This window comes from Vicia villosa, linkage group LG1 (genome assembly GCF_029867415.1).
Source record: "Vicia villosa cultivar HV-30 ecotype Madison, WI linkage group LG1, Vvil1.0, whole genome shotgun sequence".
NCBI classification, from domain to species: domain Eukaryota; kingdom Viridiplantae; phylum Streptophyta; class Magnoliopsida; order Fabales; family Fabaceae; genus Vicia; species Vicia villosa.
In genome coordinates, this window is record NC_081180.1 from 246,536,749 (window position 1) to 246,558,182 (window position 21,434).

General features: G+C 32.6%; 2 protein-coding genes across 2 annotated transcripts; one reads left to right on the forward strand and one right to left on the reverse strand.

Annotated features, from left to right (window-relative positions):
- Window positions 1-337: 337 nt before the first annotated feature.
- Window positions 338-9,152, forward strand: LOC131645080 (probable ubiquitin-like-specific protease 2B). The gene is made up of 17 exons (XM_058915736.1): window positions 338-621; window positions 708-782; window positions 918-1,198; window positions 1,316-1,418; window positions 1,545-1,594; window positions 2,325-2,522; window positions 2,602-2,677; window positions 3,212-3,320; window positions 4,140-4,217; window positions 5,024-5,155; window positions 5,484-5,684; window positions 5,765-5,820; window positions 5,936-6,029; window positions 6,618-6,708; window positions 6,788-6,907; window positions 7,537-7,935; window positions 8,114-9,152. Exons 1-17 carry the CDS (start codon window positions 447-449, stop codon window positions 8,699-8,701), a joined length of 2,826 nt encoding a protein of 941 aa, XP_058771719.1. The 5' UTR covers window positions 338-446; the 3' UTR covers window positions 8,702-9,152.
- An 8,588-nt stretch (window positions 9,153-17,740) lies between these two features.
- On the reverse strand, window positions 17,741-21,434 carry LOC131645081 (bifunctional riboflavin biosynthesis protein RIBA 1, chloroplastic-like). Its single transcript, XM_058915737.1, has 7 exons — window positions 21,195-21,434; window positions 20,199-20,511; window positions 19,881-20,102; window positions 19,184-19,506; window positions 18,787-18,916; window positions 18,407-18,703; window positions 17,741-18,291 (listed from the first exon to the last, which is right to left on the reverse strand). The coding sequence occupies exons 1-7, from the start codon at window positions 21,251-21,253 to the stop codon at window positions 18,037-18,039; spliced, it is 1,599 nt and encodes a 532-aa protein (XP_058771720.1). The 5' UTR covers window positions 21,254-21,434; the 3' UTR covers window positions 17,741-18,036.

Here is a 21,434-nt window from a genome sequence, read left to right on the forward strand (position 1 = left end):
TTTTATAATATAAACCATTTTATCAAAAATAATTGTTTACTTCAAAAATAAGTGTTTTTCCAAAATGAACTTTTTCTTTAAACAAAAAACTTTAAATAAGAGCTTAAGATTTTTCAAAAACAGTATAACTTTAGAAAAGGCAAATTGCTTTCAGATTTAAAAATATCTTTAATTTTTTTAAAAAATAATAAAATATATTTATCTAATTTAGATGTGTTTTTTTCTCACATATTTTATGTAGTTGACTCTTTTTTGGGCTTAGGCCCAATATTTATTTATTTCTTTTTTTATTCAACAATATTTTTTTATTCCTATTATAAAAGAAGAAATTTGAAGAAATAAAGAAAATCAAAGGAACGTTGTTTCTGCTCCCAAATTCTAATTTCCCAAAAAAACTCGCAGCAACGTGATTTCGTTAGCGAGTTTCTCACTCACCCACTCGCTACATGACTCAGCGCACATTTGCTTCATCTTCTTCCTCAATCAACAAATTCGACGTCTTCAATTTCGACGACGAAGAAGAAAACATCGAAAAAGCTTCTGAGAAGATGATTGAAAAATTCAAAAACCCTAACAATCCTTCTTCCCCTCCCATTTCAAAATACCAATTCCTCCAGGCTTGTAAGTTTTCACTCGTTTCGTTCCATTCCTTTCTTCAATTTCGTTTCGTTGTTTATGATTCTTCGTTTGTTCGTTGATTCTCGCAGTTGCGCATGGTTCACAATCTGAACATCAATCGAAGCAATTTCCCGTTGAGCCAATTGATCTCGATGATGACTTAGGTTTGTTATATGTAATATGCAATGTGTAATTTGTATATGTATACGTATATGTATCATTCATGCAAAGACTTTCGTATATTTGCAATTGTGTGATTTTGATTTAGTTTAATTTCTCTCAATTTACGTCTGATTTAGATGATGATGAAGAAGGCGGAAAATTCACGGCGGAGGCGGAGGAGGCTTTCGACAAGCCGTTAGAGGTTGAGGACGATGAGGACGATGAGGAAGTTGAGGATGACGATGACATTGAGGACGAGGACGAGGAGGATGAAGTTGAGGAGGAGGATGATACTTGTATTAATGATCAAGCAGCAAATGCTAATGCGTGTTCAATTGACTCTTCATCACTGCAATATTTTGCAGATAAAGATAACAATGGTTATGCTGAGTTTGAAAATAGCTACTTTGACTTGAAAGTAATTAATTACTTGATGCTCATTATTGTCTTTTTTTTTTTGTTCACTTGATCATGTTTTTTTTTCCCCTTACGTAGAGAGCAATTGTTTAGGACTGTTGATTGATTTTTGTTTCAGAATCAGTCATTTCACGCACTTTCTGATGATGAGGACGAAGATGATGATAGTAGTGAAATGAGTGTGTCTTCAAATTCTACTTTTGATCCTTCGAACTTTGGAGGTATTTATATTCACACGTTAAGATTTTTTAAGTGACGTGTAGAATTCTTGTCTTATTTTTATAATTTATATAATCAATATTTTGTACTGTTTTCCCATTTATGAATTGTTTCTCTTGTGTTTTCAGATTGCTTTGATGACGAGTTAGTGAAGGCCGACTCTACTGCCTTTAAAATTGTAAGTGTATTTGTAATGTTTATATGATCAATTGCTTAGGGGTTTTACCTATCTGCTGATGGCTGTCATCTGTGGAGCAAATATGTTTAATCTTCTGGTTTAGGGGTGAATCAAATCAAAGAAAATGTTAATGTGACATGTTAAACGATAGTGTTTTAATAGCGGAAGTAGTCTAGATCAAGAAACATATAAATTAGGTTGGTGGGCGAGAAGTATGAGATGGGGCAGACAATAAGCATGAGCGTGTTGTAGTACAAAAGAGAGGATTTTTTTTCTTCTAATTTTGATTTGTTGTTGATGTTGAAAGACAATTAGTCATCAGATAATTTGTTAAATGATAAATTTGGAACATGCAACTTTGAAGATGTAGATGGGAAATAATAAAGTTAAATGATCTGAATACAGGTGTAATGTTTTGCAATGGAATGTTATTCTGCATTTCCTTGTTTCGTTTCTCTTAAATATTTTGGTTTTTTTTTCCATGTTTAGCTCCCGCAATTGGTTTGGACAGCTTATATGATCTAATCTGGTTACTCAGTCTCTTTAAAATACAGTGTGTCTGAACAACTAGATTTTAGCTGTTACGGAAGTTATAGATTTTCAATTGGAATTAATTTTTATTTTGTGCTCAATCTTGTTCTTTCATGCATTGGAAACGTAGAACTTATCTTATTTTTTAAAATGTGGATTTTTCTGGTTAACTGTTCAAGTTTCTCTTCTCAATGTGTAGGATGACATAAAAAAGGTGGTTGATGTCCTCCCTGATTTTATTCAATATGAGGAGTTATATTCCACCAGTTCTCGGTTAATATTCGCGTGCAACTCCATTAAACTCGAAGGCCCAACAAACAATCAAACTGGGAAACCTTTTAAAATTGAGTGGGGAACTGAAGATATTATAAAAATTGAATCAAGTTGGTTGGAAAAGGTAAATTGCTCAGTTAAATTTTATTTTTTTTACATTAATCCGTTAGTTATAAATTTGATTGTCGTCTGTTCTTCTGTAGATTGAAACAGCATTGATCAACCTTTTCCTTAAATCAAAAGATTCTGTAGAAGTTGGCATTACAAATGAAAAACCAGGTGTGACTGCTTTTGAAAATAATATCAGTGATCTTTGTAATACTTATGGAAGATCTAATAATTACTTACTAGTGACACTAGCAGGTTTACTGTTATCAATTGTTTGCTTAGTTAACTTGAATAGCAGAATGAGCAAAAAGAAGATTATTTCTTATGCCTTTGATATTAATCACAGTATTTCATGTCTTGCTTGGATTTTATAGGTTTTATTTTAATATACTTGTAAGCTGATTGTGTTTTTGAGAAATCCGCCATAGCCGAAGGTGTATTATTATGGATTTAGCCTCTGATTCTCGGCTTTGGAATGAATACAGATATTTTTCTGGGCCTACTATAGTTTAGAGCCAAGTTAATTGCTTAAATGGCGGTTGGTGTTAATGTTCAATAAACAATAATCAACCGATTTTTGCTCCCTATTCACTTATTTTTACATTTAGTAATATTTATAGTTACTTTTACATTTTTATACAAATTCCTATATGTATATGGGATGCTTTGACTCACCACTTTTCATCTGAATTAATTTTCATGCAGGCTTTAAGCTGTTGAAATTCGCAGTTTATGATTCATGTTGGTCCAGGGCTGAGGAGGCTATCAAATTATTGGATATGAGATACACAAATATCTGGAGTACAGTTTTTGAGTAAGAATTTTATTGTTTAAAACACATGTTTGTAAAGTATATTTGTGGATACTTTTTTAACATGTATCCGCGGTCTAATAAATAAATATATATTTGTCTTTTACCATAAAAATTAGGTTTTCTTATTCTTTTTTGATGATCGTGATACTATTCCTATTATATTATATTCTTCCCCAATTTTTTACTATATGCCTAACATTTATCTGACTCCTTTATGGAAATATCATCTTTTTAACCTGATTTTCTTGATTCTGTATATTTATTTTTTAGTTCTGTTTTGATTGGTGATATAATAAATTATGAAACACTTGTATTTCAGTTTGTTAAATATCATACTTATGAAAGATATTTCATTGTATATTTTTAATAACTTAGTTGTTTTTCAAAACAGTGGTGCTATGTTGACACCATATTAAGTTACACCGTATCTACTTTGTAAAATTTTGAAAGCATTTTAACTTGACACAAAAACCAAAGCATGCAAAAAATTTATTAAAAAAAACAAAAGGTACATCTAACCGTATTGATATACGGCGTTGTTGTATTTTTAGGTGTTAACTTAGCATTTCTCTTTTCAAAATTAGGTATCCTGTACCCGGTTCCCTACTCATATCCATGCAACTTAGACTTCTAATTTTGTTACCGTATCTTGACTGCTTAGCATCTTGATTTTTATCAATTTCCCTTGTGCCCGTGTCATGTTGTATTCACACATCATATTATGCATCTAATCTTCATAGATACTTAACTTAACAAAAGATTGTTGAGGAATATTGTAATGCATTAATTAATATCATTATTCTATGTCCCTTCTTGCAGCCATGATACAGATAGCTATGGAAATAATTCTGCATCGGGACAGGGTAGTTTGTTCTCTCAGAGGAATTATTTTCCCATGTAAGTTGAACAGACATTTCTATTTCCTTTGTGTGATATATGTTGAACTACAATCTGTGTTACATCGAAATGTTATTTAGTCAACTTTTCAATTTTGATCCCTTGTTGTGTTTATTATAATAATAATAATAATAATAATAATAATAATAATAATAACGATAATAACAATAATAATTATTATTATTGTTATTATTGTTATTATTATTATTATTATTATTATTATTATTATTATTATTATTATTATTATTATTATTATTATTATTATTATGCAAAAGTTTATGTTAGTTTGTTAATGCTGTTTGTGTATGACATTTGTTTTGACGGTTATATGGGCCAGAATTTCTTCAGTCCTTGGTAACTATTGAATGTATAGTTTTTTGTTTTGCCTCCCCAGTATATATATATATGTTTTTTCTGTAACTTTTAGGGCTTTATAAACTATGCATGAAAACCATCAACAGGACTGCACCTAATTCAAATTCCTTTTGCTTTTTTGGTTATTGACATAGAAATAGAACCTCTTTAATAATGCGTTAAAGAGTTCAATTCTTGTTGCCAATGCTCATAATCCCAAACATGTTACATTTCTGCTTAAGGCAATGTGGGCTTGGGTCTGAGGTTCTGACTCTAGGTCTTTTTTTTTGGGCGGGTTAGGTATATAAATAAAAACTGTTGTGAGCTTGTTTTTACCTGCCACTCCATGAAGCTTGGTTTTCACAATTAAAACCTTTTTATCAGTGCTGTACTAATTGATAGCTGTTGAAAGGAAATTGCTTGTTAATCTAATATAATGTGATATTGTCCAGTTTTGATGAATCATTTGAGGAGGTTATTTATCCGAAGGGGGAACCTGATGCTGTTTCCATTAGTAAGCGAGACGTTGAACTTTTACAGCCAGAGACATTCCTCAATGACACCATCATTGACTTTTATATCAAGTAAGTATGACGGAAGAAATTGTAACTTTCTGATGGATTTCATAGATGATGCGCTAACTAATTCCAATTGTCCTATTCAGAAAGTAGTGTTTACCCTCTTTTTTTGTATCTCATATATGCACATACGTGATCTTTATAATCTCATCACTTGTACTCTTTTCCATCCCTTAGCTTGAAAGTTGTTTAATTTGTTATTCATGATAGTGTTGATTACCTATTTGTTTCACCATTTTCTTTTCAAATGGAATTACTCCTGAAAGGTTTAGACACACCTCTTTATTTGAAGCTTCATATTAATTGGCATTTGCGGAATCTGGTGTATCTGTAGGTATTTGAAAAACAAACTCTCCACTGAGGAGCAGAAGAGGTTTCACTTTTTCAATAGCTTCTTCTTTCGAAAGTTAGCTGATTTAGATAAAGATCCTTCAAGTGCTTCTGATGGTAGAGCAGCTTTTCAACGTGTACGTAAATGGACAAGGAAAGTTAATCTTTTTGAAAAGGATTATATCGTGATTCCTGTAAACTACAGGTAAGAGCCTAAAACAATATTTTGCTAGCAAATATGGTTTCTGCAGGATCTTAAGAATTATTTATGTATCTCGATGACAGTCTTCACTGGAGTTTGATTGTCATCTGTCATCCTGGGGAAGTACCATGCTTCAAAGGCAAGATATCTCTCATTTGAGTTGTTATTTTATGGTCTATTTAGATGATCTTTCATTCAAGTTGTTATTGTATGGTTTATATGGACAATCTTCATTTTATTTGATTGTATTGTAGATGAAGAAATCAAAGAATCTTCCAAAGTACCTTGCATCTTGCACATGGACTCCCTGAAAGGACATCATAAAGGTCTTAAGAATGTTATCCAAAGGTAGCTTGCTGATAGCCAAATTTGATAAATAATCATTGTCTGTTTTATAGTGAATGATAATTAGGAGGTCTGATAACATAGATTCATTGCCCTTTTATTTTTTTTACTCTGTAGATTTTCATTCCATGCAAAAATTGATGTTCTGCTTTGATGGCCCAAACTTTGGGCTGTTTAATTTAAGGCATTAAGATGCCTAATAAAATTGGCAGATCTCTAGGGAAAATGACCCGTCACTATCGATGATCTATGACATTCATGGTTATGTTAAATGTCAAACAAACATGCCATTGAAGCCCATATTAAACTACTGGTTACCTTGCAAGTTATCAAGGCATTGACATCGGAAGTTTCATAATCGGTGACCAGACAACTTAAAGCTTGTATTAACATTTTGTCTGAAGAACCATGAGCTTGGATGGTTTCACAAGGCTTTTTTGGCTGTTATTTCATTGAGCCACTGGAGATAATAGTATTAACCCAATATAGTAATGAAACTAATAAAGTAAATGCTTGTTTTAGTGGATTTCATTTGTTTTCTGTCATGACAGAGTCTGACACTGCTTTCTTCCATATACTGTATAATGACAGCTACCTGTGTGAAGAATGGAAAGAGAGACACCCCAATATGGTGGACGACGTTTCTTCTAAGTTTTTACAGCTGCGGTTCATCTCACTAGAGGTAGCCACTCTCCATATGAATCTTACTAATTCCGTTCAACTTTTTATTGACTTCTATTTTTCCTTCCATTTTTTTCCAGCTTCCACAGCAGGGGGACTTGTATGATTGCGGTCTGTTTTTGCTTCATTATGTGGAAAGTTTTCTGGAGGAAGCTCCTATCAAATTTAATCCTTTCAATATAACAAAGTACTCCAATTTTGTGAGTGATTTCGTATTAGATTAAAACTTGAATCGATGTGATAGTCTCATTTTGAAATTTCAATGATATAATGTTGACTCTTCATTTTAATTTAATATTTCAAGCCGCACTGTTGTTATTGGTATCTACCATTCACGAGTCTCTAATCCAATTCCATTAAGCGTTATGTGAAATGAGAATTTTAGAACAATCATGACAATATATTTGCTGCTATGATCCTTTGCTTTTTCATGGATTTAGGAAGTAAACTGTAACTGAGAAATAGCATTTTCTTAATATATTGGTTACAAACCTTGTTAAAGCATTTTACTAAATAAACCGTTTAAGCAAATAATATACTTGGATTGTAAGCAATAATATGTATAATTGTTCCTTGGTGGACAATTTATTACATAAATGCATGGGTTATGCTTTTACTTTGATACTTCATTCTTTTTCCCTCCCTCCCCTTCTCATGACGGTTGTAAACTTGTAAGGCACTTGTATTCTTAAAATGTTGTATACACTGTTGTATTATATTTTTTACTCAAACCTGTTTCATCAGATTGTGTCCGGGTCTAGTGCTCAATCATTCTTATGAATAACTGGCTTTCCGTAGACTCACATTTGAATTTTTTTCTTTCATTCAGTTGACTAGTAACTGGTTCCCTCCGTTTGAAGCTTCTCTGAAACGATCTCAAATACGGAACTTAATTTATGATATATTTAAAAATAGTTCTTTGCAAGCTCCCCTTGTTGATTGCCATGGCAAAGGCCCTCTCTCGTCAGTGTCTGACGTTATCGAGTACAGAGCTGAAGCAGGTTCCTCTGGAGCAAGCTGTTATCCTATTATGTTGCATGGGAATCCTTCTAATGGGTCTACTGAGACTGATATTCAGTTCCCAATTGTTTCACCCATAAGAGCTGCATCATGGGTGAGGGAACCTGAAATTATTTTCAAGGATTTGCAAGTACCAGCTGTATCTCCACATTTCGGCTGTCGGCAGATGTCAATGTCTCATCAAAGAGGATTCATGTCACCAATAGAGGTATTTTAATCATTGCTTTAATTGATTACTGTAATTATTTCATAGCTATTCATCTGTAGTATATTCCACCTCTGCTGGAACGGTTTTTTAGGTATTCTACTTGACATTTAATCTACCATGCACACACATTTTTCTCTAAACCACCTGAAGAACTTGACGTATCCTTACTCTGATGCAGGAAACTGAAGAGTTTGATGATGAAAATGCTATATCAATAGTGAGAACAACTTCTCAAGTAGGCACTTTGGCTTCGGATTTCCCATCCACATCATATATAGCTAAAGATCATAGAGATCCAGAAACAACACAGAAAGGATTCTCTATGAATTTTGTGGAATCTGTCGATGACCTTTCATATTCAAAAACTACTAGTATACCTTGGGACAGATTGGATTCAGGTATTCTTGAAGACCAGCCTCTGGAGAAAATTGAGGAGTCTAACATTCCAAACAAGATAGCACTTGAGGAGATTGCAGACTCTGTTGTTCTTGATTCTCAAGATTCAAATGATGGGCATGAGATTGATGCGCGTGGGAAATCAAATTCCTCACTCCGAGAAAATTTAAATTCTGTCACCCATCAAATATTGGAGTTTCCTCAGAATATTACTACTAGTGTTGGGGATGATAGTCTACTTGGCAAGAGAGAGCCACTAACATTGGAACCTCAGGAACATGATGACAAAAGACGAAAGCTTATGGATGAAACAGGTGGTCCAAGTCGACGATTCACAAGGAGGATGTTGAAAGAACCATGCTTAATCTAATTTCATGTGAATAATAGTATTAACAACAAACAGTGGAAAATGTTACAGGGAAATTAGATGTTAATATCTGGAATTGAAGACTGAGGAGGGTAGAAGAAAATATGAGTAGATTAAAGAGGTGTACCAACAGAGTTGCTTCACATCTGCAGCATGAATTATGAAAATGTGGATATTTTTTTAATAGTTTTGGCGGGACTAGCAAAGTATAGTGTGAATATGTCAAGTGTGACATAGAAAATTGGATGATGATGTATCACCAGAATGGGTGATTAATCATGGGACAGTCTTAGGCTCTTTTATGGTATGTCCAACTAGTTAGATTATAGTTTATTGGATAAACCATCAATTTAGTCTTAAAACTATTACTATATTTTCAATTTGTTCTATAAACTATTTCAATTTAATAAGTCGTCTTAAATATATAAAATTTGTAATTTGTTCCTTGTTGTTATTAAGATGTTGGAGACCAAACACCATTCACTTGATCAAATAATCATATAAATTTGTCCAGTACAATTTAGTTTTTTTTTTTAAAATAAAAAAACATACACCTTAAAATCAAAGAATATCGTCATAAATATTTTAATGTCAAAATATACTTATATAATTAATTGCGAGATTGAAAATTTTACATTTTTATGTTTCTTTCACGTTTTATTAAATTAAGTTTAGAATATTTATTCTTTGAAAAATGTTCTACTCATTAATTTTGGAAATTTCTTAACACTCCTTTGCTTTTTACCGTGCGAAAATACGTATATGCCCATAGATTTTGGAGATACAACTCCAGCACACACCAAGATGTAATAAAACACAAATTATTTCAGAGATTTATTTCAGAGATGTAGTTCTGATATAAAAATGACTGTATTTTTGGAATAAAGCTTTATAGAATGCAGAAAAATATAATTGAAATAGGCCAACTTCACAAAATCAAAATACCATTGATATAGGGCCAGTTTGTTTCAGCTTTAAAAAAATGGATTTTTTCTTTGTATTTTTGAAAATAGATTTTCTAAAACCGTTTTTCAAAATATTATAAGTTTTTTTATCTTCGTTTTTTCTAAAATGAAACACTTAATTTGACATCCTATAACATAAACATACATAATTGAAGATCAAAACTTAGTCAAAATCATAATTTTTTCAAAAAGTTGTATTTCAAAAATGATTTTTATGAAAATCTATTTGAAATAGCTTCAAAATTAAGTGATTTTTTGAAATTTTGATATCCAATTTTTTTTGCCATAAATAGATGAAATACCTAAAATCACATTTTAAGAATAACTATTCAAACAAAATTTTCATTTGAAGCTTTTATAAAAAGTTTCTTTGTAAATTTTTTTTTTCACAAAATTTGATAACACTATAAAAATCATTTTTAAAAAAAGCCAAAACAAACGGGCCCATAATAAAATAAGCAATACATAAGGAATTTAAACACAGATCAAATATTACACTTCAACATTCAGGTGAGCGTTGCAATATCTTGATAATATTATCGATCGATCTCGAAACTGTCGCATCCAGCTCGATCGGAACTTTTGATTTTAAATGCGAAAAATTTTCCACATAGCTCGTAAATCAGCGTTCGTCTTCAGCTCATGGTTGGTACTGTTGATATTAAATTTTCGGGATGGTGTATTGTCGGTAAAGTGAACATTTCCAACATGCCATATGATGTCCATTCTGGTTTTTTGTGTTATGGTGTGAAACAATATGACAAGTAAACTTATTTATAGTATTGAGATGCTATAAACCCTATCTACTGACAGAGAATGTATCAGAGATGTAACTTTGAAACCACCCTTATTCATTTAGAGTTGCATCTCCAGAAACTTCTCTGGTATTAAACAACAAAAAGAGAACAGAAACAGAAGCAACTGCTTGTATTGAATGCTGGTATTTTTGGTCAAACTACAAAATGCTAAGATTCCACATCATAATACATTAACAAAATGTCATATACAATAAAATGATAAATAACTACTTAAATGAACCGAAATATTTATCGTTGGCCAAATCTACAGGTGGCACACCCTTTGACTTTTCCTTATTTTTTTCTACTTCATTGTTGTTCAATTTGGTATACTCTTGCATCCTTTCAATAAATTGGTCCGGCTAATTCTCGGCTCAAATTGTATAATGAGCTGCCCACTCCGGTGATGTAAGTAGTATATGACATCCTGGTTTTAAATACACTTGAAAAAAATGCTGCGGATTTGAAACCCACCTAACACAGATGACACGATCATTGGGATTTGGTGGTAGAGCAATGCGCAGTAGGAAAAAAGTTTTCGAAAACCTTATCTTGTAACATCAATATACATTCTCTCATACGCACTTGCTATGAGATAACCCATCTTAGAGAAATACATCCATTTATCCTCCGGTGCAGGTCCACTAACGCAAGGTACAAGTGCGTGATAATTTTTTTCAATTTTCTCTTTATTCCCGAACACCCGTGTGTATATGTCTTTATTGTTTCCTCAACTCTTTGATAAGAGTTGTCGGACAAGTTGGTGATCCTCTTCCTTTTTACCCAGCAAATCAGAAACAACCTGAAAATCACAATTATCGTAATCTTGATAAGAGTATGGTGGACAAGTTGGTGATCCTCTTCCCCTTTATCGAGTAAACCAGAAACAACCCAAAAACCAGTATAACTCTTTTGTAGATGAATTTATTATAATATTCCATGCATCCATAATTTTCTCCACAATATCGTCCGCCTTGACCAATTTTCCATCTTCACATTCTATTTGTTTTGTCCCTACCGCAGGTTTAACTTGACTTCTCACATTCTTAGTAATGTGATACCTACAAAGCTGTGCATAAGAGTCAGCAATATCGTTGTAACCGAATTCATTAATGTGGTATCTCGGTCGATAACAATGACTTTCAGCATGTCTTCTTGGTCCTTCAATATTGATTGTTACATCTCTGGTGCATAGAAACGTAATTGTTATCATCTAGAAGTTTCAAGAGGTGTTGCATTTCTGTTCAATCCCTCCTAAGCGTTACCGGAAATATACTTCTGGTATAAGCGTGACCTTTTTTCCATGAAAAACCAGATTAATATGATGAATGAGGGGTTGAAATAAATGAACTTTACCTTAAATTCCACTTCATTTAACTCCTTTTGATACGATGAACCACAATAATGAAGATTTGGAGTGAAAAACATGATTGAGAATGAGGGTGATCATGCTGGTTACTTTTTAAAGCAATTTGACTTTTGATTTTTCCAGAAATACACTTATGGTATTACCTGACATGCAAAGGTGACAAAATTTCCAATTTCCAGCACTAATATACCAGAGATACATATCCAAGTAATGGTTTTGAATGTGTTATTTCTATTATATTTCTGAAGATATATCTCTTTTTTTTTTTTTTTTTTAATTTTAGAATGGGGTGACACCAAATTTGGTTGCGTCTGTGTGATGTGAAGGGTGCGTTTAGTCTTTGGTAATCGAGGTACAATTTTGGGTTTTTATAGGATTATTTTCACTTATACAGAGTGTCATAAAGAATTCCCTTAATTTTTCTGTTTTTATTTTAAATTTAAATGGAGCGAATCTTACATTACGATGAAATAATCAAACTAGTTATAAGGAGATGTTTGTTTCATAATTTTAAAAACAAATTTGAAATTAGGTTTTCTTTTTTAGAAATTTGATTACCATTGTTATTAGTTTTGCAAATATGTTAAGTAAAATTTTGACATCCTTAAAAAAATTGTTTAGTTTTAAAATAGATTAAAAAAAATTAAAAAATTGAGAAGTTATTGATAGTAGTGCGTTATTTTTATGATAATTGTTTAGCATCTGAATATCAAATTGAAGGGTGGTAGGATAATTTAACTAATATATAATAGGCTTAGTCTTTTCATCCTTCTAAGTTTGCGTGTTTTTAAATTTGGTTGCTGATTTTTTTTTTAAATCTGAGTTTATACTTTCTTGTTGGTGTTAGTCCCTAGTGTTAGAAGTCTATTAAAAAAAGTTGAATTGTCTAACGTAAATGATTTTATATTTTTCTTTTGTTTAATAACTTACATACGTGGCCATTTAATTTTTCCCACTAAAAATTTCAAAATGTTTTGAAATAAGTTTTTACTTTTAGTCCCTGTTAATTAGGGTTTTGTATATTGGAAGAAAAAGAAAACTGTGACTTTGTGGGAGGGAGGCGACGAACGAACAAAGACGGTGACAAGCTCTGATGCATGGCCAAGTAAAACAAAAATGGAATAGTCAAGCGCGATTCAATAACAAAATCTCATATATGAAATCTTTCATCTGTCTGTGAGTTAGTTTTATTCCTTGTGTGTTCTTGAAACTTGCAAGTGATGAATTTCAGTTTAATTTTTCATTACGGGGGTAGTTTTTTTTAGGTATGTATAGTATATTATTATATAGGAGGACACGAGCATGAAGTAGAAATTGATCCGGATAGGTGAAACTTTTTTGAAGCAATTGGTATTGTGAAAAAGATAATTGAACTTGAGCATTCATAATTCTGGTTATGGTGGTATAACAATGATGCTGAAAAGTACAGTAAAATGATTAGTGACCGTGATACTGCTAAGGTATATCAATATGCAATTGAAATAAAAAGTACAATGCACATATATGTTGAACATAAAGGTAAAGGCATTGTACAAATAAGTGATGTAGGAGAAGGTGATGTTGAAAAAGATGATGTGGGTGATGTTAAAGAAGATGATGTAAGCGATGTTCAAAAAGATGTTGTTGGAGGTGTTGAGCAAGAAGAAATAAGTGATGTTCAACAAGATGATGTTGGTGGTGTTGAAGAAGAAGAAGTAGGTGATGTTCAAGAAGATGATGTTGGTGATGTTGGAAATGATGTTCATACAGATGAAAATGGGGATAATGATAGTTGTGATGATGTTGACTTTGAAGTTGATGGTTTATCATTTAATGATAGTGAAGATAAGAGTAGGGGGTTCATTGGTTCGGGTAAATCCGAACCAAACTAGAATCGGAACCAAACCATAGTGTTTGGGTTGGACTTTTTTTAGTTCAGGCAAGAATCGAACCAAACCAATAAAATCCAATGACAATTGGTTCGGGCATCGGATTTTCAATTTTCTACCCGCAAACTCAACCCAAACCAACCATAATTATTTATCATGAAAATAAATTACTACCAAGCATTTAACTTCAAGAAGAAAAAAGTGAAAATTACTGCCAAGCATCCAACTTTAAGAAGAAAAAAGTGAAAGAAAAAAGTGAAATGTCGTATGTGAACAAGTTATCCTATTTTAAATCTTGTTAACTAGTGCCCTCAAGGCAATGGTTAAGTATTCCAAAAAAAAAGAAAATATTTTATAGAAAATTTAAAATTTCAATTTTCGAGGCATAAATTTACTATTTTTAAAGTCTTAACCATTGCCCTGAGGACACTAGTTAGCATTTCCTTTTAACTTTTTATTAGAAAATTGTGGTGTAATATGGTAAATGAGCACATAGCTATGAAACATATTCATTATCATACTAATTCAAGTGATTTGTTATAGATTCAAAAGTCTTTGTATTAGATTAAATATTTTTTTGGTTAGATATTTTTGAATCTATTAGGAAAAAAATTACTATTATAATATTTATAAATATTATGTCAGTGATAAGCTTGGTAGCAATGACTATGCTTCTGATGAAGGAGAAGGAACCAAATATATCCAAAGTAACCAAAGATGGAGGATTTGTACAAGAATTAGCATCTCCGGATTCCAGATCCGAAGATATCTACTTAAAGTTTCTTGAGATGCAAGTTTTCTTCCCATCAGCAAATGAAGGATCTGTTTCTCATTACCATCATCATCATATTATGATAACAATCTAACTAAAACTACTAATTAGTTTGAATGACAATGCACAAACTGATAAGAGAAATCTCGGTGCTGAATTTGGCTATAAAGTTGACAACATATTGTGAATTTGTGATGAAGAATTGAGAGAGAACATAGAAGAGAGTGTTAGTAGAGTAAGTCACATATGTGCGGAGCTAGTTGTCCATCGGTACATGTATTTCCCGATATTTTCTTTAGGCAAAATTAGAATGTGTTTTTTGACTGTAAAACAAAAATTAATCAATCAAATCAATGAATACATAGAAGTTTAAATAATTAAAAAAATTAAATAACAAATAAAAAACTAGAAACAAGAATTCCGTGTCTACAACTACAAGATCAAAACAGCTAAGAAAATCATAAGAGCAGATCCAGCAGCGATTGAAACTCTATTCAAAACGACAGCGTTGGAAGCAGGTCCTGGTGCTTCAGATGGTGGACCAGAGATGGAAGAAGGAGAGATCGCCGGAGAAGATGCTGATTGTTCGGGAGGAGAACCTCCGGCGGTTGGGGAAGAAACCGGCGGTGGAGTGACGGCGGCTGGTGACGGAGAGATTGCTTTTCTCGGTGACTTGGATTTGATAGGAGATGAAGCTGGAGATTGCGCCATCGTAGTGCTCAATAACAATGCAGCCACAATGATAAAAGAAAATTTCAAGTTGAAGAAAGACATAGCTATTTCTTCAAAAAACAAAAGAGAGAATAGAAAGAGGTAATAATAAGAGTGTTAGTGAAAAGAGAGTAAAGTGATTGAATAAAGCAAGAGAGTAGAGGGATATTTATAGAAAAAGTAAGCGCGTGAAATCTATGCGCGTGAAATGCGCAACCGTTTTATTTTAAACCGTTGATACTGGAATATACGTCTTCCAATCTATCATTTACGCGTAGTTCCGTTGGAGATTGGAAAAGTGGTAACGGTCCAAAACAAAATCAAGTAAAATATTAAATTTATTTGTTTTAAATTTTAATCTTCAAAACAAAATTGTTATATTCATTGGTTTATAATTTTATTAAAAGTGAAGAAAAATTATTGAAATTTTTGTATTTATTTATTTATAACTCGGGAACTCAATTCAACACAATATATTATTGAGAGAGGATTTGGATTTTTTTAAAAATTTTATTCGAAAGATCTAAACTCAATTCAATTTTGACCAATGTAATGTTGGTAGGTGGAATATAGAATTCATATCTATAAAGAAAAGGAAAATAGAAAATATTTTTTTTTTTTTAACATTTAAAAAAAATTGATTTGATTTATATAGATGGTATAATTTGGTTCGACGTTACCTTTTTACTTTATTTCATGATTTTTAAGATTTGTTGAAAAAAATAATTTTAAAATTAATATTTTTAGAAAAAGTATTTTAATTAATTATAATTAAAAAATGGTCGGATACATTATTTTGTCTTGTTATTATAGTTTAAAAAAATGGTTCTATACATTATTTTGTGGTTCTTGCCTAAAAATTGTCAACAATAATTATCTTTTTATGAAGTACCTTGAGGAAGAAATTTTGTGAAATTAACTCTTCCAAATTTGTACATGCGTAATTGTATTATTCATTGTTCTAAAAATCGGACTGAACCGATCGGTCGGATCGATTAGATCGAGAATCGGAAGAGTCACCGGTTTGGTTTGATTGCTGGACCAGGTATGCTATTGAACTGGTAAGAACCGGCCAAAACCAGTCAAAATCGGAAAAAAAAAATCGGTGAACCGGCAGTTTTAAAAAACCGGTGGTTCAAATGCATGTTTTTTTTTTGCACAAAACAAATTTTTTTTAAAAATATATAATTAAAATATAATTAGATTTTATTCAAACTTTATTTGAAACAATTTTTTTCTGTTTGCAATTAGGCCTGATTTAAAATTTATTTAAATTTATATTTTGTATAATTTTATTGTGAGTGATATTATATTTAGAATTTGAATGTAAAGAATAAACATGTGAAACTATGATATTTTAAATTTTTAAAATTTTGTAGGTGTTGTGATATTTTTTTAGAGATTAAGTCACTCGGTTCGACCGATTTAATAAATATATAGTATTGCAATAGAGACCAATTTATTCAACCGAGTTATCTGATTTAATCCGATTTAGTCATGCGGTTCGATCAGTGACCCAACATCCTCACCGATTTGCTGACCGGTCCGATTTTTAAAACATTGGTATTATTTCTCTTACTTAAATCAAGAAAATTTAATACACTTAGCTATTTTTCTTAATAAACGTGGAAGTTGTCTTTTTTACTTATAAGGGTCTGTTTGGTAAGACCCAAAAAGCTTTTAACTTTTAACTTTTAGCTTTTCTACTGACATTAATGAAAAAACTCTATTTGATAACGTTATTTTAGCTTGTAGCTTTTTTACTAGCTTTTAGATTTTTTTTTCAAAAGCTATTTGAAGTAGCTTTTGAGCTTGTAACTTTTAGCTTGTGACTTTTTTCCATTTATATCTTTATTATTTTAACAAAATATTATTACACTTATTAATTAAATGATTTTTTATGTCATTTTATATCTATCGGCTAATAAAACAGCTAATTTATCAAATTATCAAACACTCATGTTAACTCATCATCTTTCAATCACCAGCTATAAACTACCAACTACTTTTAAAAACATTTAAAAACAGAGCCAAAATCCAGTCTACTTTTTTAGATTTTTTAGCTACTAGACTAGAAAGTAAGTAACATAAATATAAAACGAATGATAAAGGGATAAAAAAATCTTGTTTGATTGATTGTGTGTTATTTATAGGTGAATACTAATCACACCAGTCAAAAGACTCAAAACAATGTAATATGTAGAATTTAGCCTTCATGTGCTAATTATTTGTGTAATGTGAAACTTTTCTTTTGCTATTGGGGTACATGGCACCCAACATTCGCCTTGTTCTTCTCTCTTCTATAGCATTTTCAGCTTTTTCTTCATTAGTGGCTTGTATCAAAAACAATTTAAGTTACTGGGGGCTATATTGGTCTTATATGCGTCTACGGCCTCCTCGAATCCTATCTGCGTCTCTGCCTCCCTGGCCGTTATGAACCTTATTAATCGGTAAAGATTTGACAAAAATGACACAAAACTACAAGATACCTCCAATACATAGTAGAGCTAAAGAACTTGTAATTCTTTCTATCATGGATTATAGAGACCACCAACAAAAATGAAGAAAGAAACATGATTTATATATTCCAGTAATACAATACAATATGTTGAATCTCTATAATAGACAACAAAAGAAAGACAAGGAAACCAGAAACTTGTTTTGGCAATGGCCTTATCTATAATGAATGAAGTGTAACTAAGTAGTGTTGGGTTGAAGAAAATCAGGCAAAACAATTATGCAAATAATCAATTCATAATTAGAATTAATTAATCAACTGTCACATATTGGATTCTGCGGAAGTGTTGACTTCTGCTGCATCTGACATATGCATCCTGCATGAAAAATAAGGGTTCTTCAAAGGCCAGTAGCACCATTTGAATTTGAATCTTCAACACTATTAGTTTTAACATTGCCACTGTTATGTTCCGTGCCATAGATGTGACCCATTTTCACACGTTTTGTCTCCAAATATCTCTTGTTCTCTGAAGTGATGAGAGTTAACAACGGTATCCTACCAGAAACGGTTAAACCATAACCTTTGAGACCAATATATTTTGATGGATTGTTAGTCATCAACTTCATAGATTGAACACCTAGATCCCTCAGTATCTGCAAAAGTAGTAGCATTTCAAACTCCATAACAATTGTGTTCAGCGTGTATTAAAACAGTTCAAATGTTATTGCAAGAGATTCATCATGGAACCAATAAGCGTATATATATTACCTGTGCACCAATGCCGTACTCCCTAGAGTCAACAGGCAATCCCAACTCCTCATTGGCTTCTACGGTATCGCGTCCATCATCTTGTAGATTATAAGCACGGAGCTTGTGGCCCAAACCAATACCCCTACCTTCATGTCCGCGTAGATATACAAGTACACCTCTACCGGCAGCCTCAATCTGTTGCATTGCAAGTGCAAGCTGATTTCCACAGTCACATCTGGCAGATCCAAATATGTCTCCAGTTAGACACTCCGAGTGTACCCTAACAAGAACATCTTCTCCATCTCCAATGTCACCCTGTTAAATCAAAACCGTAACTAAGTGTTGCAAAATTTAGGTAGTTCCAAATAAACTACATTATATACACAAGAAATGCTCACCTTAACCATTGCAATATGCTCAATCCCGTCTAACAGAGACTTATAACAATATGATGTGAATGGCCCCCACATTGTAGGTATTCTTGCAGCAGAAGAGCGTTCTACTAATTTATCTTGCTTTCTTCTATATCTGAGATAACAACAATAAGTGTTAATCTCCTAGCTATAACCAACAAGAAGTATCCTAGGCAGCAAATTACATTAAAAAAATACAATCATTTAGTATTTGAACTTACACAGTGATTCTTAATTTAATGAATCTAATGCAGGGTAAAACAAATGGAACAACAAAGATAAAATGACGATTCAATGTCATGTCATTGACAATATCTATACACAGAAAAGATCATTTGATTACATCATAAATATGCAAACAATGAATTTGATTACGTCATACCTTATCAAGTCAGCAATAGATACAATTTTCAAATTCTCACGCTTGGCAAACTGGCGAAGCTTAGGCAATCTAGCCATGGAACCATCATCATCTACAATCTCACACAGAACTGACACCGGATCCAAACCAGCAAGTACGGTAAGATCAACTGAAGCTTCTGTATGTCCAGCTCTCTTCAAGACACCACCATCCCTGTATTTTAGTGGAAAAATATGGCCTGGGCGGTTGAAATCACCCGGAGTTGAATCTCTAGATGCAAGTGCCAAGACTGTAGTTGCCCTATCATGAGCTGACACCCCTGTGGTTGTACCATGTTTAGCATCCTACAAATGCATTTAAATTGTTGAAATGTATCAAATTCTATCAATAAAAGGCCTAAACCACATCAAAAGAAAATTCCTTCAACAACATAACAGATCAAATTTCAGTAGTTTTCTTGATTTGAAACCTTTTTGTCACAAAACAATGAATGCCCCATAGATAAACAGACATTAGAATCCGTTATCACATTAAACAAATTAAATGCATTATACAAGTTCGGCATGATATATAAGCGCAAGACCTTAGGCCAATATTGTCAGTTGCAGATTGAAGAAACTACACAATATTTTCCACTAAACAACGTATTGCGGAACAATGGTGATATGGCACTAACTCCAGATGTATAAAAGATGCAATTAAGAACAGTAATACATACCACTGTCACAGTGAACGCCGTAGAAAGTTTTTCGGCATTAGCCTTACTGTCAACCATCAAAGGAAGTTCCAATCTATCAAGATCATCCTCTTTCATGCTTACACAAACTATGCCAGTTCCATGCTTTACAATAAAAGCCATAGCTTCAGGTGTCGCCAACTGTGCTGCCATTATCAAGTCTCCTTCATTTTCTCTATCTTCATCGTCTACAACCACCACCATCTGCATGATTGATATTTGATATCAGATTATTAGTTAATAAAATAAATCTATTATGATACTGACAAACCATAAAAAAAAAAACTACTATTTCACAACCTTTCCTTGGCGAATGTCTTCAATGGCCTCAGGAATAGAAGCGAAACCTTCTGCGGGACTGTCCAAATCAAATTCATTGTTGTCAGCAGGGAAAGAAATGCTTGTTATCCCCGAGCTCAGCGTCGACTCATCAACAACAACCAGATCTTTACCTATGACAACTTCATTGCTATTTTTTGGATAAGAAAGCAGGTCACCCCCTCCGGTTGCTAATGTAGCTTTAACCCTAAAAGCAGCATTACGACTCGAAGCAAATCTATAATTCAGTTTGGAAGGAGGGAAATCACTGAATAATTTGAATTGATTGGATACCCTACATTGAAGAACCGATCAAATCAAAGGTTAATTATAAATTATAATATCCTAACATCAAATATTAATGCAAAAATCAGTTGAACAGTAAATGTTAAGCCGAATCAATTCTACTTTAGGGCTATGTTTGGATTGATGGAACACAGTGGAGCGGAGCGGAATGGAACATGACGGAGCGGAATGGAACGGAGCGGAATGAAATATAAATCCCACTCCATTGTTTGGTTATTTTATTTAAAATATCTCATTCCATCCCATACACCCCAAATTGGATGGAACAAAAAATGGGGAATTGGATGGAATAGGATGGAATGCATTCCATCATGTTCCGCTCCATTCCATCCTCTTTTTATCAATCCAAACAATGGAACATTATATTATTCCATTCCATTCCGCTCCACTCCGTCGTGTTCCATCAATCCAAACATAGCCTAGAAGAACCAAACATCTCAAAATTAATACAAAATCAATTTAATAGACGAGAGGGGATAGAGAATCCACAAAATAACTGCCTACTAACAACTCTAACTAACTCTGGTATGTTTGAACTAAAATCAGTTCAGAGGAACGGAACAGTAATATTTGTGCCACGTGTCATGCGATAAATTGAAGAAAAAAAATTGTGGATGATGAAAACGTGATAGGAAGAAAATTGGTTAGAGATTGATAGAGATGAGAACATACCGGAAAGATGAGAGTGGCGTTGAGGAAGAAGAAGAGAGATTGAGAGAAGAAGAGGCCATAGTTTTTTGTTTGAGAAAATGGGGATGAAAAAATGGTGTTGTGTTGTGATTGTGGGTCTTAATTGTTAATTGTGTTTATATATAAAATTGAAAGTCTTGGAGTATGGAAGAGTGGAGGAAGTAACGTCGAAACGTGGTGATGACAGAAAGAGAGATCGGTGTCTCCTCTTAGCCACCATGC